We start from the raw sequence: 17,520 nt of genomic DNA, 5'->3' as shown, positions 1-17,520 counted from the left end.
CATTTGTCATCATACACCATAATGTAAATAATACATACACATAATTTAGAAGTGAAATCTGTTTTGTTATATTTCAATTGTTTCCATACGTACACTTGTTATAGTGATACATTTACTCAAGCCAACAAACAGAAAGAAAGAATTGTGTATTTAGGAGATTTCATTATGTTATGCTATAATGGACCTGAGAATTGTCCGCAGTCCCCAGCTGAGAGGCAGAGGGCCACATGACCCCTTATCCATAATTGTATGTGGCAGAGGAATGTAATGTTTAGAACATAAAGTGTGAAGCCGATTTGGGTGCTGAAAGGCTGTAACTGGCGGTTTAAAGGTCAATGTTGTTGTTTTTTTATTTTTCTCATTGTGTATACCTATAGAAACACATAGCTTGGTCTGCTTGACACAGAAAAAAACTTTGCTGATGAATTTAGCATTATCATGACATCAATAAAATATACAAATTTGATTAAAAAACACACGAGAGGAGAAATATAAGATGTATCGCATTCCAAGGTCATATATCATTTAAGTCAGGAGTTGATATCCCTTTGGTTTTGATTGTACCAAAGTATTGAACTGTTGATGACGCCGCTTTTATCCTTTTTTTAAATTGTAAGCGATAGTATAAGAAAACATGTGGTAATTATAGGAATATTGTTTTGCATGGTATCAGTGAAGAAAACCACTATTCTGAATTTATGAATTATATGTTGTAGCTACATTTACTATTTACAGGTGTATAAAAACTGGAAATGACTGTCATTTAATATATTCCGAAAAGATTTGTTATTACACTGCAAATTACTGAAGTATACCAATTCGTCCATTGCATCCAAACTAAAAATTGTTGTTGATGTTCTTCTAATTACTTTGTTACTTACAACGTGGAAGCTATATCCCCTGATACGCCTATCCCCGTGGTTGTATACAGGGTTATAAAAACGTGGAACCATGATGTAATAAAGATGCTGTTAAAAAAGAGAAGAAAATGAAACCCAGACAGTAACTGATAAAACTGAAAAAGGAAGAAAGAATGTGATAGCCTTGATTTGATGCATGTATGTAACAAGTGCCATGGTTTTATTAAATGTTATCAAATATAAATGTGTTGATGTTCTACTTTTTTAACTTTATGTGACTTTAACAATGGTCAATAACGGTATTATGAGTGAGTGAGATGGTTGGAATGCCGCTTTATACTATAATTTAGTTAAATGGCGTGTCATCTTCACGTGGAGGGAAAGTCTAAAGTGACGCACGCAGGTCTTAGATGTTTACCACTGATGAAACCCACGATCATAATCAGGGCAATTCTGTGATTCGAACACAAAATCATCGGATCCTTGAATGGCTAAGGGACACAACTGCACATCGATTTGCGGTGCCTAAGCCTACAGGCCCACATCCGTGACCACGGGCGCCGACCAAAAGAACGAAGTAACGTGCATACAAGATTCGATTTGTAGGGGTTTTCTATAACAGGTTCGGTCCCGTGGAGATTCCCGGTTAAAATTTGTCTTCGGCAACCCATGCTTGTCTCATGCTGCTCGTAAGAGGTGACTAAGGGGATCCGGTGGTCAGGCTCGCTGATTTGGTGGATGGTTGATGCTATCGTATCCGAACACAAAACATGGTCGTCTTGATATTATGACAGACATGTTTTGTTCTACCTGACAGCCTTTTTTCGACGACACTGTGCGTCTCATTCAACGTTTTACGTTCAACATTCAGTCATCAACGACACCACCACACAATTTCTGTAACCCCAGTTCCGGAGAGACAAATATTATTTTCCCACGAATCAATTTTGTTTTCGAGGGATACCAGATCGTTGAGTCTTTGCGTCAGGTTTGAAATCTCAAACCTGCATTTGTTTTTATTTCTCATGAATAGTGTTTGCAGACAGCTCGACTTTCCAGACGGGATAATGTGAATACTAATACCTGAGTCCAGATAGAGAAATAACTTAAACATCGGAAATGTGATACCCTTCATCACAAAACAACCCATTTCCTACAGCTACTTAATAACATTATGCTCGCCAACTATAAAACATTCCAGTATCAGTTTCACCCTGCTTGCTCTAAGTATTGGGTGAGGTGAAATTGGGTTTAACGTCGCGTCCAAGATTATTGCACTTATATAGCGACGTGCATGTACGTGTGTGTGTTTGTTTGGCTTTTGTGTGGCTGCTTGTACTAGTCCGGACTGATGCCGATGTATAGTGCTACCATTGAGATACCATGCCGCAATTTAACATGAATACAGTATACTGACTCCAAGCCTACCAGTCCTTATTTTAGCCCCTTAATGCCGAGCGCCAGACAGGGTAACAACAAGTACCATCTTTTAACGTCTTTTGATATGACGCGGCCGGGGATCGAAGCCCGGACCTTCCGCTCTCCGGGCGGACGCTCTACCATTAGACCACGGAGGGGGTATTGACAAGTGATCGGTGACACTGTGCTGGCCTCGCTCTCATTGGCTTGTACACTACTAATCAAAGTAAAGGTCCCATCAATCACAACCAATGCGATAATTTCGAGCCATGGTCGAGAAGACGTTCAAGGTAGGCATCGAACGCCCATTCTAAGCGCTGCGTTATTCTCAAAAGAAACTTAAATTATTGGGCTATCTTGAACGTCATGGGGTTTTCTACTCAGTAGTCCTTGTTTTGAGAGATACGTCCCATCAAGATGTATTTAAACTGCCGGTCAAAAGAAAGTCTTCAGTTTGATGGTGTCTGAAATGAAACAAGAAAGAAAAAGTTATTCGATGTGTATTTGATACGATTATGATGCATCATGCGATATTGCATGCATCATATCAGTGAGTATCTCACAAGAACTGACGTGCACATGGCGTCTCAAGGAACATAGGGGTCGCAATTTCACAATACACACAGTATCGAACAAAGTTAAGTGCGAACTTTCAAGAGGATATAGTTTCTTTTGTCCGGCTGTTTAGTAGTGGTTGGTTACAATAGTGGTATCGCGTAAAAAAAAAATTGAAGTCAGAGACAGTCTCAATAAAACAGATCTTGAACTCCGATCCCATGCCTCTCTTCAAGGCTCCTACATTCTCGATACGAGTTAGAAAGGCATTCAGACAAGCATGTGTGACTTCTGTATCTCGAAAAACAACTTTGACGACAGTTCCGAATGTAGATGATAAAGGCCGCATATGACACAATGTCTTTTCTCAGCGACATGACATCTACACCCAATAAGAGGTATTATCGAAGGAATGTTTGTGTTCTGTGTGGGGTTTTCTTTTGTACAAATCGATTTTTTCCGAATTAAGATGATGTGGGTCATTTTAGGAACTTACATCTAATTGTACGCGTATAAACTCACGCACACAGACGTGTTTGACAGTAATAAAAACATACACTTTAATTGTTTTGGCCAGAAAATGTTGTATAGTGGTATCGTATATCGAGTTTGGTACTGAGAGGCATCGTATATCGGGTTTGGCACAGAGAGGTATCGTATATCGAGTTTGGCACAGATATGTATCGTATATCGGGTTTGGCACAGAGAGGTATCGTTTATCAAATTTTGACTCTGATAGGTTTAATAATCGTGACGTTATTGATATTCAAATGTTCTCAACAACATTCTTTCAGAGGCAGAGTTTTAGGACGAAATTGGATCACTCTATTTCCATTCAACTTTTGAACTTCACACATCGGCGGACATGCTGGAGAGGGCGATCTAACCTCACCACACTCGGTCCACGCGTTATATGTTTATTGACTGTACAACAACACGGCTCCACAGCTATGTATGTAACAATGCTCATAATTATGGTCACCTGCATAGACACATACACCTGCATGGGGGCCAATAACACAAAGCATGGCTATAGTTGTATATACTCTCAGCGACACAGGCGAACATTCCGCTGTTGTATTGTACATGGGAACACAAAGAAAAAGTAAATAACTTCTACCCGTACAGCACTCCATACCAGGTACCTGTGTGTGTCTTTTGTCCCAGTTTATAATACTAGGATGATATATGAACATGTCGTCGGTGGTTTCCTTTATCAGAATATATAATTAATTCCACATGGATGACAAAAGGGGTTTCCTTATTTCGGGACTATTTGAAACGAGTCCCGAATTAAAGTTGTATTACTACTACGCCAACCTGTGGGGATAGACTAACGCTTAGTCAATGAAAACATGTCTTTAAATTTTATTTTTTCTTCTTTGAAAGAACCTTTCCTCTTCTGCTGTGGGATTAAGCAAACTGGACTTGGTTAGTTTGATCTATACTTGCCTAGGCTTTTTGTTACAAAAAATACCTAAAAAATATAAATTCCAAATTCCACGAATAAGAATATTCGTCATCGGCAGGCTTGTGCTTGTTGTAAAAGGAGACGAAAATTAATGGATCGGGTGTTCGTAAAAGCGGCGTAAATCCATACTCACTCACTGTTATAAATAGCCCTGCTTTTAGTGAGGGTTTTGAAGATTTTAGCCATATCATATAATTTTTTATCACATCTAAAACGTGTTAAAATTGATCTTGATTGTAGTTTCCATAACATTTCAATATCATAAAAATCATATCCTAGTTCTCGCTATACCCTTTGTTTAGCAGTAACGAGAACTAAGATATGGTTTTAATGAGATTAAATACATTTTGTCTCAGCAACACTCTCCTCTAGTATTCTCATTTCTCTCTTGTGCTCGTTCCGGTGCCCCATACATGTCGCCCGACCTGACATACAGATCGAGTGATTACAACACGTCACCTGCATGTCGTGTCGTCGCACTCAGACAGCATTAGTCGTTGATCAATCCATCTACAATTTGTTTGTCTGGTCCAAACCCAGATTCTGCTGTGAACTGAACCAACTTTATCTTCAGTGTATTCGTTTCTAAGAAGCATTTAACATTGCCAATTGCTTTTAAATTTAATGCTAAAATAATAATGTTTTTCTTTTAGTAACGTCTTTTGTTTGATGAATTAACCCATGCAGTAAAAATAGTTTTCAGTGGTCTTCAGCAAACCATGCCTGTGATAAGAAAAATAATTTCCTGCTGTAAAAAAAACAAAAGATTCTTCCCAGACGGGGAATCGAACCCCGGCCGTGGCGGTGAGAGCGCCAAATCCTAACCACTAGACCACCTGGGACCTGACTACGCTTGTGTAAATATAACTATACATAGAAAATAAGGAACTAGCTTGTAACTTTTTGTGTAACTGACTTTATTAAATTCCATGTGTTTTTCTTAAGTTTTAGTGTGAAACTGTTTAAGTTCAGGGATTTAATAACATAATCGTGAAACATACGTTGTCCTCTAAAACTCGTAACACTGTTGGTGCTGCATATCATTCGTGACGAAGGAGCGAATCCTAAAATATGGCACCTGCAGCGAGCAATTCCCCGCACACCACAGAATCGGACCTCTGCCACGTTGATACAGCGTACAAACGCTGTGTCAGAGCTCAAAAGCATCCTCCTACTCCTCCAGTTCCGGTTTCGATGACACAAAATCCTAATTCCGTTTAATGACGATCAACTCAAGTGACATGGTACATTTTGTCATGTTCTAGTAAATTAATCAACGTGGCCACGTCGTGCAGGACAATTGAGCATAAAACCTGCGGAAAATGGCTTCTGATCTCCCATCTGAGTTTGATGTGGTCGTCCTAGGAACAGGACTGCCGGAAAGTATTCTAGCAGCAGCATTTTCACGTAATGGTTATAAAGTCCTGCATATCGATAGAAATGATTTCTACAGTGGCGCTTGGGCATCGTTTAACACGGGAGGTATTGAAAAATGGAAAGTACGAAATGAGGTGAGAAACGAACCGCCACATAAATCAAATCTGAATTTATTTTATCCTTTTTATAAAATATGAACATCTACGTGCAGCATTGCATGTTATCAGTTTAATACAGTAGGCCTATTGATCATCCATAATGACAGTGGTCATATTCCAATAATAACTTTTGTATGTTTATTATTAAAACCAAAATATGTTTTTTAATAGAGTGTTGGACTCTTGCACGTAATGTTGATGGATTATCATGTTATAATACATACCATGTCCAAACCTTGAATAATTGTTAGTTTACCCATTGAAAACTAATATTGGATCTATGATACCGGTAAGTTAATATTGATAATCACAGAAGTCTAAAACAAATGAAGGCAACAGTGCTGTTTACAGGGTGCAGTTTATATAGTGCTAAATGGCACTACGGGTTAGACAGGAGTTGAATGCCTTTGACAAGACCGTAATGTTACATAAGGGTAGGGAGCTGTTGATAAAAAGATCATGAAGAAGTAGCACGCATGCACTCATAATTAGACAAACTGGAACTACAACATGAATCGGTTTCGGATTGAGAAATATGGACTCGTCCACCATTTAGGGTACTAGGGACGTTTTAGTCTGTCTTACAGACCCTGATACAAATATATATCAAATACAGCCCATGCAAGTCTATAATGTTTGGCAAGTCTAGATCATTGCAGTATCAGGTCTGAAAATGAAGAGAGTCACTGGGCTCCTTTTTATTATATTTTTATTAAGATAACTGAACAACTGTTTTTTTATGTACGATATGTTCATTTCAGAGACTAGATGTTAGTCTAGGTACGTTTCTGTATTCTAATTTTGGCTATGGTACATTTCTGTATACAGAAACATACCTGGGATACATTTCTGTAGTACCTGTGCCAACAATGACCCCTGACTGGTTCAGGCTGTGGTTCTCACTGCACATTCACATCTGTGCCAACAATGACCCCTTCTGCCTGACTGGTTCAGGCTGCGGTTCTCACTGCACAATCACATCTGTGCCGACAATGACCCCTTCAGCCTGACTGGTTCAGGCTGCGGTTCTCACTGCACAATCACATCTGTGCCGACAATGACCCCTTCAGCCTGACTGGTTCAGGCTGCGGTTCTCACTGCACAATCACATCTGTGCTGACAATGACCCCTTCAGCCTGACTGGTTCAGGCTGCAGTTCTCACTGCACAATCACATCTGTGCTGACAATGACCCCTTCAGCCTGACTGGTTCAGGCTGCGGTTGCGGCTGCGGTTCTCACTTAACCATCACATCTCTCATCCTTAAGGTTAGTTGAGTTGACTACCCTCTGACTCTATCCTAAGCCCTAGAATCACCTTCACGATCAAGCATGCCTTTACGATCATTAGGGTTAAGTACCCCTTTCCGATCAAATACCCCTTCATGATTCTAATGGCTGTAAGGTAGGGTATGGGCTAGCTATCTCTCATCAAATTAGTCCAACGTAATTTGAGGAAACTTTGAACAATTTTTATCAAGTTTTGAGTCTTGCAGAGAAAACGGCTACTGCGCATAAAGGTTAAAATGTTGGACTGACGACCCAGTAAACAAGCACTAATTATTTGTGATAGCGCACATGGTCCCGTTGTAAGCTGTTGGCTAATTAGATTTACTCATTGGCCTAGCTTAGCTTCAAGATGGCAACAGGGGTTTGATCCTCTGTGCAGTGCTAATTAAAATCCAAAAAAGTGCTTCTGGTAAAGTGCACTACTCCCTTAATCAACTACATTTATTTCATGATATATCTATTTATCTATACATGATAAATAATGTCATACTTCATGATACATCATGTACATTACTTTCAGAAGATGCTTACTTTATGTGTTACATTTCTTTGAATTATGAACATGATGAACAATGTTTAATATGATATGATTGTTCTCTAAAATAGGTATGTCATTGAATGTAGTGATATAAATGTATCTCTAATTTAATAATGTTGACACTGTATCGATACAAATTTTAAAATACCTATACTAAATAAATACTTCACTTCCACGGAAACATGAACATTTATTAAGATTATCATGGTAAAGGGGGATAATGAGAAGGCAAAAATTCAATTTTAAACATTTAATTGATTGGTCTCCTTAATATTTTGCATAAATTAGCTTGATTAATTGATAATTTTTATCTGTTCACATACAAAATGATTAATTTATTATAAATCGATATTTGTGTAACTGAGTTGATATATCAATACTATGATTTCCAATCAATGACCGACCCTTGAAGATCCGGAGTAGGACCCATGCTTGCTGTAAAAGGTGACTATGCTTCGACTAACGTGATCGGGTGGTCAGGTTCGCTGACTTGGTTGAGGAATGTCATCGTATCCCAACGGCGTGGATCGATGCTCATGATGTCAATCACTGGATTGTCTGGTCCAGACTCGATTATTTACAGACCGCCACATATAGCTTAAATATTGCTGAGTGCAGCGTTAAACAACAAACAAACAAATGACCCCTCTATCTAAAACTGTATTCCTTCCCCAGACAGCTGAGCCAGGGAATGAGAAGCAGGACAACAAGAAATCGCCAGAGCTGAAAGATGGTGAGAGGGTCATGTTGATGCCTGGCTTTCCAGCAGATAAAAGCAAGATCAGAGTACAATATCATGTTGCTGAAGAAATCGACAACCCAGAGGATATTGTTGCAGCGGAGTCAGGTGGTGATGAAGAAACCAGCGCTCCCCCAGAACAACTTCCCAAAACTGATGCTGAAGGTGAAGGTCAGTTTGATGACAAGAAAGAGGAACAGCCGACGGAAACATCTAAAGAGCAGGAGCAGGTTGAGAAGAAAGAGTCCAAGCCAACCCAGAAAATTTGGACAGCAAATGAAATAAAGGACAACTGGCGGAGATTCAACCTTGACCTTGCCCCTAAAGTTTTGTACTGCAGCGGCCAGATGGTGGAGTTGCTGATAGTCTCTGATGTTGCTAAATACTGTGAGTTCAGGACTGTCAGTAGGATGCTAACTCTCCTCAATGGACAATTGGAGAAAGTGCCATGTTCCCGGGCAGATGTTTTCAGCAGCAAGAAGGTGTCGATGTTGGAGAAACGGTTGCTCATGAAGTTTCTCACTTTCTGTGCTGAACATGATAAATACCCTGATCAGTATCAAGACTATGTCGGAAAACCCTTTTCGGAATTTTTGAAATTCAAGAAGCTGACGCCAAACACTCATCATTTTGTTTATCACTCTATCGCTATGGCAACAGAGGCAACTACAACAGAACAAGGATTGAAGAAAACTCAGCACTTCTTACAGTCCCTTGGTCGCTATGGCAACACAGCATTCCTGTTTCCTTTATATGGTAGTGGAGAAATACCACAAGGCTTCTGTCGTCTGTGTGCCGTGTTTGGTGGTGTGTACTGCCTGCAGATGTCGGCCACTGATATCATAATAGACCAGGACAACAAATGCTGTGCAATACACACAACAGAGGGACAAAGGATTGAATGCAAGCATCTTATCCTTGGGCCATCCTACACTCCTGAGACGCTGAAGGACAGCGCTTCTGATTCCAAAATCTCTCGTGCCATTTTGATAACTAACAAGTCCGTTCTGCCATCAGAAAATCAAGAACTTTCCATGTTGCACCTCCTCTTGGAGGATGATCCATCTCGACCGATCACCATTTTAGAACTACCACCATCGTCCATGGTTTGCCCGAGGGATTCGTTCGTTGTACATGTTACTCGTACAGGAAGTGGTGACCCTGAAGCTGATCTTTCGCCCATCATCCAAACCTTATTTGGAGGCTCGGAGCAGACCGATGACAAACCATGTATCTTGTGGTCGTTGTTTTACAGCCAGGACGATCAATCGGATGTGACTCCTTCAAGTTCGACTCCCTCGAACGTCTACCTTCTGCCTGGCCCTGGGACAGAGATTGATATGGATGATATTGTTCTCCATGCCAGGAAAATATGGGAGAAGATTTGTCCTGATGAAGAGTTTCTTCCCAAACCTCCCAACCCCGAAGACATCATCTACGTGGATGATGCAGAGACGAAAGTGGGTGAGGGAACAGAGAATGCCTTTGAAGATGATGACGAGAAGACCAAATCTGAGGAAGAGGCTCCAGAAGGGACAAAGTCTGAGGACGGGGATAAGATGACAGAGGAAGAGCCCGATGTTAAGTCTGAGGAAGAGGGTAAGGTGAACACAAAGTCCGAGGAAGTGTCGAGTGATAAAGGGAAGGTTGCCACAGGTGTCGAGAACAAAGTGGCCTCAGATGACCAGGTCAAGGAGCAACAAGAGAGAGGTCAAACGGAACTGGATTTGTGCAATAAGCTAGAAAAGACCAATGTCAGATAGTTACACTGAAGGTAACACAGGTGGCTCAGTTGTCTAGGACACCACAAGTTGCTGTTTTTGTGGGTTCAAATCCAAGATTCACCCTGATTGTTTTAGGTTTGTCAGCACCAAAGTCTCATCATGGGTTTCACCAAAGTAGCAAACATCTAAGACCTGCATCACTTCGGACTTTAAGTTGACACACTGTTATATAACTGAAATGCTGTTCAAAGCGGCATTAAACTAAATTCTCTCACTCACTAATTCAACGATTATAATAATAGATTAACATCAGTGAAGTTAACTGGGGTGAGTGAATTTTGGTTTAATAGTATTGTCGGCAGTATTTCAACTATACCACAGCTCAAGTTGGCCTGCAATATGTTGTGTTTGGTGCAGACAAACCATTTGGGTATTACTTCATACATGATAAGTATTATAGCCAGGACAAAACTCAGATATGGTGTATTCAGATCAAACATAAAGTAAATATAAATTAAAAACATATTGTCAGTAATTGTGGTTTTAATAACCTGATGATTATCATGATTATACTGACTACAAAATCGTCATGTGTGCTTGCTGGAATATGTACCGACTTTGATCATGTTGGTATAAATGTCCTGGCATTGTTTACCTGTGTTATTATCTCAGGTAAACAATTTGTATGTATATTGTGTGTGTTGTACATAATTTATATGTAATAATTACTTTTACCATGTTTACCATTCAATAATAAAACATCAAAGAATTATGACAAGACCCACGGCCAAAAGTATGTTTGTGCATGAAATGATGTTTTTTATTGTGCCATGTTTATTTCTCCTGAAATATGAGTGTTGAATAGCAGCTATAGTCCGCAATAGAATGGATGATAAAAATTAACTTGATAATGTTCAAGAGGGGCTTGCCAGAAACCTATGATTGTGGGTTCGAATCCTGGTTCACCCAAAGGTATGTCAGGTTTGTCAGCACTTTACCCGTGCTCGTGTGGTTCACCAAAGTGGCATTAAACCAAACTCACTCACTCACTCATGAGGGACACTTTGCATGCCCTGAGCATGCCAGAAACATATGATTGTGGGTTCGAATCCCAGTTCGTCCTGATAATGTTTTTAGGTTTGTTAGCACCATACCCGTGCTCGTGGATTTCACCAAAGTGGTAAACGTCTGAGACCTGCATCACTTACGGCTTTTCCCCCACATCAAGCTGACACGCCATGATATTACTGGAATACTGTTCAATGCGGCGTTAAACCCAACTCACTCTCATGAGGAACACAAAGATTTATTTATATTGACATAATACTGTTGGAGTTGATGTGTGATTAGCAATTGGTTCTATGTAAAGATAATCAACCATATCTACATGTCATGACGTATATATTATTTATTAACCCTATTGCATGTATGAGAGGCATTATATACAGGTGGGTCCGACTACTATTGCAGCAAATATCTATGAAATATGTTCAAAGAGCGCAATATATCATGATATATCAAGCATTTGAAGCCAGATTAGTTAACCAGGCCAATGAAATCATAATAGCTGTGCTTAGATTACTGGATCAGTGTGCTGCATGTGTCCAAGCCCGGTATTATACCAACAACTTTGCTCATTGTATATTTCGTGTTGATGACATGCGTGGACAGATGAAGTGTAAAATGTTGTTTTAAATGTTTAAGCATGTTTAGAATGTACTGTATGAAATATTGAAAACTTGTGCAACATTTGTGGCAATAAAACTGACATGATTAATATTATTTGCATGTTTTTAAGAAACTTAGCAATCCATATTTGATGTTTACGCAGTTAAAGACATAAATGAAAAAAAGAACAGTTGAAAAATAATAGCAAAGCCCTACCCTTTGTTCTTAATATCCCAATGAAGTACTGTCACTGGTCCATTATCTAGGACTACAGAAATCTGTTTGGGTCTCTGTATTTCAAAATGAGCATTTACTTTGTAAACAAAAACATATGTATTTTGTCCAAAAATTTAGATTGGAAACAAATTTTTAAGAAAATATATGGAAATTGGTGCTTACTTTGTTTACATAGCATAGTTTCTTGCTCTCCATTGTATGATGGGCTGCACTAATGAACAGTTGAATATACCCAAGGTACATCATGACCGCTCTAATCATGGTACATCATGGCCGCTCTACTCAAGGTACATCATGGCAGCTCTACCCTTGGTACTCCATGGTCGCTCTACTCATGGTACATCATGGCCGCTCTACTCGAGGTACATCATGGCCGCTCTACCCTTGGTACATCATGGCCGCTCTACTCGAGGTACATCATGGCCGCTCTACCCTTGGTACATCATGGTCGCTCTACTCATGGTACATCATGGCCGCTCTACTCGAGGTACATCATGGCCGCTCTACCCTTGGTACATCATGGCCACTCTACCTGAGGTACATCATGGCCGCTCTATCCTAGGTACATCATGGCCGCTCTACCCTAGATACATCATAGCCACTCTACCCTAGGTACATCATGGCCGCTCTACCCTAGATACATCATAGCCACTCTACCCTAGGTACATCATGGCAGCTCTACCCTAGGTACATCATGGCCGCTCTACCCTAGGTACATCATAGCGGCTGTACCCTAGGTACATCATGGCTGCTCTACCCTAGGTACATCATGGCAGCTCTACCCTAGGTACATCATGGCCGCTCTACCCTAGGTACATCATAGCGGCTGTACCCTAGGTACATCATGGCTGCTCTACCCTAGGTACATCATGGCCGCTCTACCCGAGGTACATCATGGGCGCTCTACTCATGGTACATCATGGCCGCTCTACCCGAGGTACATCATGGGCGCTCTACTCATGGTACATCATGGCCGCTCTAGCCTAGGTATACTCGTACCCCATGGTACCACGGCATTCATCGTATCGCGGCATTTGTGATTTCCAATAGTTCATGCGGGACACGCCTCTTAGCGGCTGTCTATTAATGTTATGCAAATCAGTAACCAGGAAGTGCTCACTTCGTAAACAATTTCAATTTCCTCGGAATGTTCCGTCTGCTGTAAGTGAGGAGTTATTAATCAGTTGATACATATTTCTGGCATCTGTTGTAATATTGCCTTACCCCCATCTATCAATGGACAACGATATAACCCGCAGTTCCCCAAGTAAATTTTCTCTATCGACCTGAACTAGATCATCTGCATATTCATGGCGACTAATGAGGTAACGGAAGTAACGTAGTCCGCACATTTTTTCCCGCTCTGTGCCCAGAATCTATTGGGAGATCATAAGGGCCAAAATGCCAAACTTAGAAATACGTTCTTCACTAGTAACCAAAAGATAAATACATACTTTGGGCATGCTAGGAGTGCTATTTATATATTTATTTGTTGACATTTAACATTTTTCCATTTTGTGACAAATTATTGTCATCCAATTTTTTTTAAACAATCTTAAAATATCATTTCTGATATTTTGATGTTGACTTATAAAAATATTTTTCTCTTACTTTTCGGTAAATATGCATTGAATACCTATTGCTGATAACACATTTAGAATTTTACTTGTCTTTGCACTTGTCTGGACAAATCACTGATGTGTGGCATGATCATACCAAGTGGTTGGTAAAATAATGTCCTCTTTTTGTCCAATTCGGACATCCATACACAACTTTTCTCTGTTCCGAGATACGATGGAGTTCTCTCCCTTGTCAAACAGAGCGCGAGGCCCGGCATTTACTCGGAGCTACTAATGTTAATAATGAACTTTTATCAGTAAAATATGCATTGTTTGACAACATGAATGATATCTGATACAGAGAACACGAATAAACATAAAGGTTAGTGAGTGCATTTTGTTCCGTTTAGCGTACATGACAAGCACCGCGATACCCCAAGGTTGCAGGCTACATCATGGCCACTCTACTCATGGTACATCATGGCCGCTCTACTTATGGTACATCATGGCCGCTCTACCCTAGGTACATCATGGCCGCTCTACCCTAGGTACATCATGGCCGCTCTACCCTAGGTACATCATGGCCGCTCTACCCTAGGTACATCATGGCCGCTCTACCCTAGGTACATCATGGCCGCTCTACCCTAGGTACATCATGGCCACTCTACCCTAGGTACATCATGGCCGCTCTACCCTAGGTACATCATGACCGCTCTACCCTAGGTGCATTATGGCCGCTCACTCTACCCTAGGTACATCATGGCCGCTCTACCCTAGGTACATCATGGCCGCTCTACCCTAGGTACATCATGGCCGCTCTACCCAAGGTACATCATGGCCGCTCTACCCTAGGTACATCATGACCGCTCTACCCTAGGTGCATCATGGCCGCTCTACCCTAGGTGCATCATGGCTGCTCTACCCAAGGTACATCATGGCCGCTCTACCCTAGGTACATCATGGCCACTCTACCTGCATCATGTACCTGCTCTACCCAAGGTACATCATGACCGCTCTACCCTAGGTACATCATGGCCGCTCTATCCTAGGTACATCATGACCGCTCTACCCTAGGTACATCATGACCGCTCTACCCTAGGTACATCATGGCCGCTCTACCCTAGGTACATCATGGCCGCTCTACCCTAGGTGCATCATGGCCGCTCACTCTACCCTAGGTACATCATGGCCGCTCACTCTACCCTAGGTGCATCATGGCCGCTCACTCTACCCAAGGTACATCATGGCCGCTCACTCTACCCTAGGTACATCATGGCCGCTCACTCTACCCTAGGTGCATCATGGCCGCTCTACCCAAGGTACATCATGGCCGCACACTCTACCCTAGGTACATCATGGCCGCTCACTCTACCCAAGGTACATCATGGCCGCTCACTCTACCCAAGGTACATCATGGCCGCTCACTCTACCCTAGGTACATCATGGCCGCTCACTCTACCCTAGGTACATCATGGCCGCTCACTCTACCCTAGGTACATCATGGCCGCTCACTCTACCCAAGGTACATCATGGCCGCTCTACCCAAGGTACATCATGGCCGCTCTACTCGAGGGTTATCATGGCCGCTCTACCCTAGCTATATCATGACCACTCTACTCGAGGGATATCATGACCGCTCTACCATAGATACATCATAATATCTGGTGCATATCATCAAGACCATGTTTGAGGTGTATTATGTTGGACGTGACATGACGAGATTGTGTCAGACGTAACACCATGGCAACAGCAGCTTATCTTCACACACAATGTTGAGTGACATTGAGTGAGTGTTGTTTTATGCTGCTTTAAGCGATATCCAAGCAATATCAGGGCGGAGGACACCAGAAATGGGCTTCACATATTGTACCCATGTGGGGAACTGAACGTGGGTCTTTGGTGTGACAAGCGAAAGCTTCAACCCCAAGGCTACCCCACCGCCGCTAAAAGACAACAAATTAACAATCTAGTCACATGTTAATATTTATTCACATGCTACACTTTTGGTAATTATACAGCTTTGTACATTCTCATCACAGCCTCAATTATTATGTTGCCAATATGTGCAAATGAAACAAAATATATAAAACAAAAATTAAAATTACTCAAAAAGTTAAGAAATACCAACATTCTATACCTTGTAACATAGCTACAACTGACATTTAAAAAGTGGTGATCTCAAAGATGGTTGAAAATTATTCAGCCAAACAGTCTCATCTTTCACAGACACTAGAGAGCTCTGGTGTTATTCTCCTGTTAGTTATTTAACGCCGCCCTAAGCAATATTCCAGCTACATGACGGTGGTCTGTAAATAATCCATTCTGGACCATACAATCCAGTGATTGATATTGTAAGCAACGATCTCCGCCATTGGGATATGATAACACAATCAACTGAGTCATCGAGTCTGACTACACGATCCATAAGTCGCCTCTTACGACCAGCACAGGTTGCTGGGGTCAATACTAAAATAGAATCCGCATCAGATCGTTATTTGTGATGTTGCCTACTCCACAGCGACCCTCCAGGGCTATCATTCCCGTAAACCTACACCAACCCCTGGATCCACTGCCCTGGTTCTCGCAATCTCAATTTACCCACCCTTGATATATATTTGCAAAATTGATTGGCTACGCTACTAGGTCTAACAGACCAATCAGAATGCATGCCACAAACCAGCCTTAATGTTGGGTTGACAATATCAACCATATAGGGACCAATGGCATTGATTATGATGGAGTTTGCGAGTCCTTCAACATTGAAAAAACGGACTGACACACAAAAGATAGACCTCAAAAATCTTTTTGATGGAAATGTCTTCATGTCCATAAAATCTGGCAGTGGCTTTGGTGTTTAGATAATACGAGTTACCTCCCTTACCCTTTCACTTTCGTCGATGACTGATTCTTCAGTAAAATAGTAAAGAAACTCAAGGGTGAGTGATTTGCGATTGCAATGGATCACTGGAATGGATCCAGGGGTTAGTGTACGTTTACTGAAATGCTTGCCCTGGAGATATAGAGGATGCAGCACAGGAAAATCACCTAGATCCAGACTCTGGACAATAACTGTCAAGTACAGTTACATGTAAAATAAGTAATGCCCTGAAGCAAATATTTGATGAAGCAGAAATATACAAATCGAGAAAATCGCACTGGAATGACGATGTCTGGATCAATGAGATCATAGCAAATTACCACTTGATTACTGTCTAAAAATGTTAAGCTAGCTTTGTAGTTGACTTAAGGGCAGCCATGACATCACTGTGATTTCACTGTAGATTATGTGTAACAAACTAACAGCTAACTGGCCTACTTTCTGCAATGCTAATTTTTAGTTCATGCACTAATTCCAAGCTCGTGCATAACACATGTACTGGCTACAACGATCTAATCTCATAAAATGCATGTGCAGTACGAATATACGGGCTAGTTCAAATACAGCACGTATATCGAAGCACAAAGTTTAAGATTCTCATGTGTTACAAATGTACTCATGAAATAAAATGAAATGTGTTACATTTTTAAAATGTATCTATTGATTTATTTTTTTTATCTATTGAAGTTTTTTACAACTTTCAGACTGTATTTTACATTTCACTATGAAGTATTTGTTACTTTGATGCTGTATATTGAGTCTGATAACACATGTGTACATAATGATAATGATACTCGCCAGCCCTACTCATTATTTGTAACAAGTGTCCAGTTATTTGTATGTTATCCTTAACAAAATATCTCTCTCCTCCTGTTTGTCGTAGGTAAAGACAACAAAAAATACAAAATTAGGGATTAGTCAATGAGGTATATCCATTTTAGAAATATCCGAATGATGCTATCTTCCAAATGAAATACTTCAGTCCTCCCCCAACCACATTTTTTCTTGTGTCTTTTTTTTTTTATCAACAATTATACGAAGATAGACGT

General features: G+C 40.8%; 1 protein-coding gene and 1 non-coding gene across 2 annotated transcripts; one reads left to right on the top strand and one right to left on the bottom strand.

Annotated features, from left to right (window-relative positions):
• Positions 1 to 5,075: 5,075 nt before the first annotated feature.
• Positions 5,076 to 5,147, bottom strand: Trnae-cuc (transfer RNA glutamic acid (anticodon CUC)). The gene has a single exon. It is a non-coding gene; the product is annotated as a tRNA-Glu (tRNA).
• A 337-nt stretch (positions 5,148 to 5,484) lies between these two features.
• LOC139456181 (rab proteins geranylgeranyltransferase component A 1-like) lies at positions 5,485 to 11,888 on the top strand. The gene is made up of 2 exons (XM_071237740.1): positions 5,485 to 5,816; positions 8,342 to 11,888. The coding sequence occupies exons 1-2, from the start codon at positions 5,628 to 5,630 to the stop codon at positions 10,166 to 10,168; spliced, it is 2,016 nt and encodes a 671-aa protein (XP_071093841.1). The 5' UTR covers positions 5,485 to 5,627; the 3' UTR covers positions 10,169 to 11,888.
• Positions 11,889 to 17,520: the final 5,632 nt, after the last annotated feature.

This window comes from Haliotis cracherodii, unplaced genomic scaffold (genome assembly GCF_022045235.1).
Source record: "Haliotis cracherodii isolate W230 unplaced genomic scaffold, xgHalCrac1.p SCAF_11, whole genome shotgun sequence".
Classification (NCBI taxonomy): Eukaryota; Metazoa; Mollusca; class Gastropoda; order Lepetellida; family Haliotidae; genus Haliotis; species Haliotis cracherodii.
Note: the sequence above shows the minus strand (reverse complement) of the source record. Positions and strands in the feature narration are given on the sequence as shown.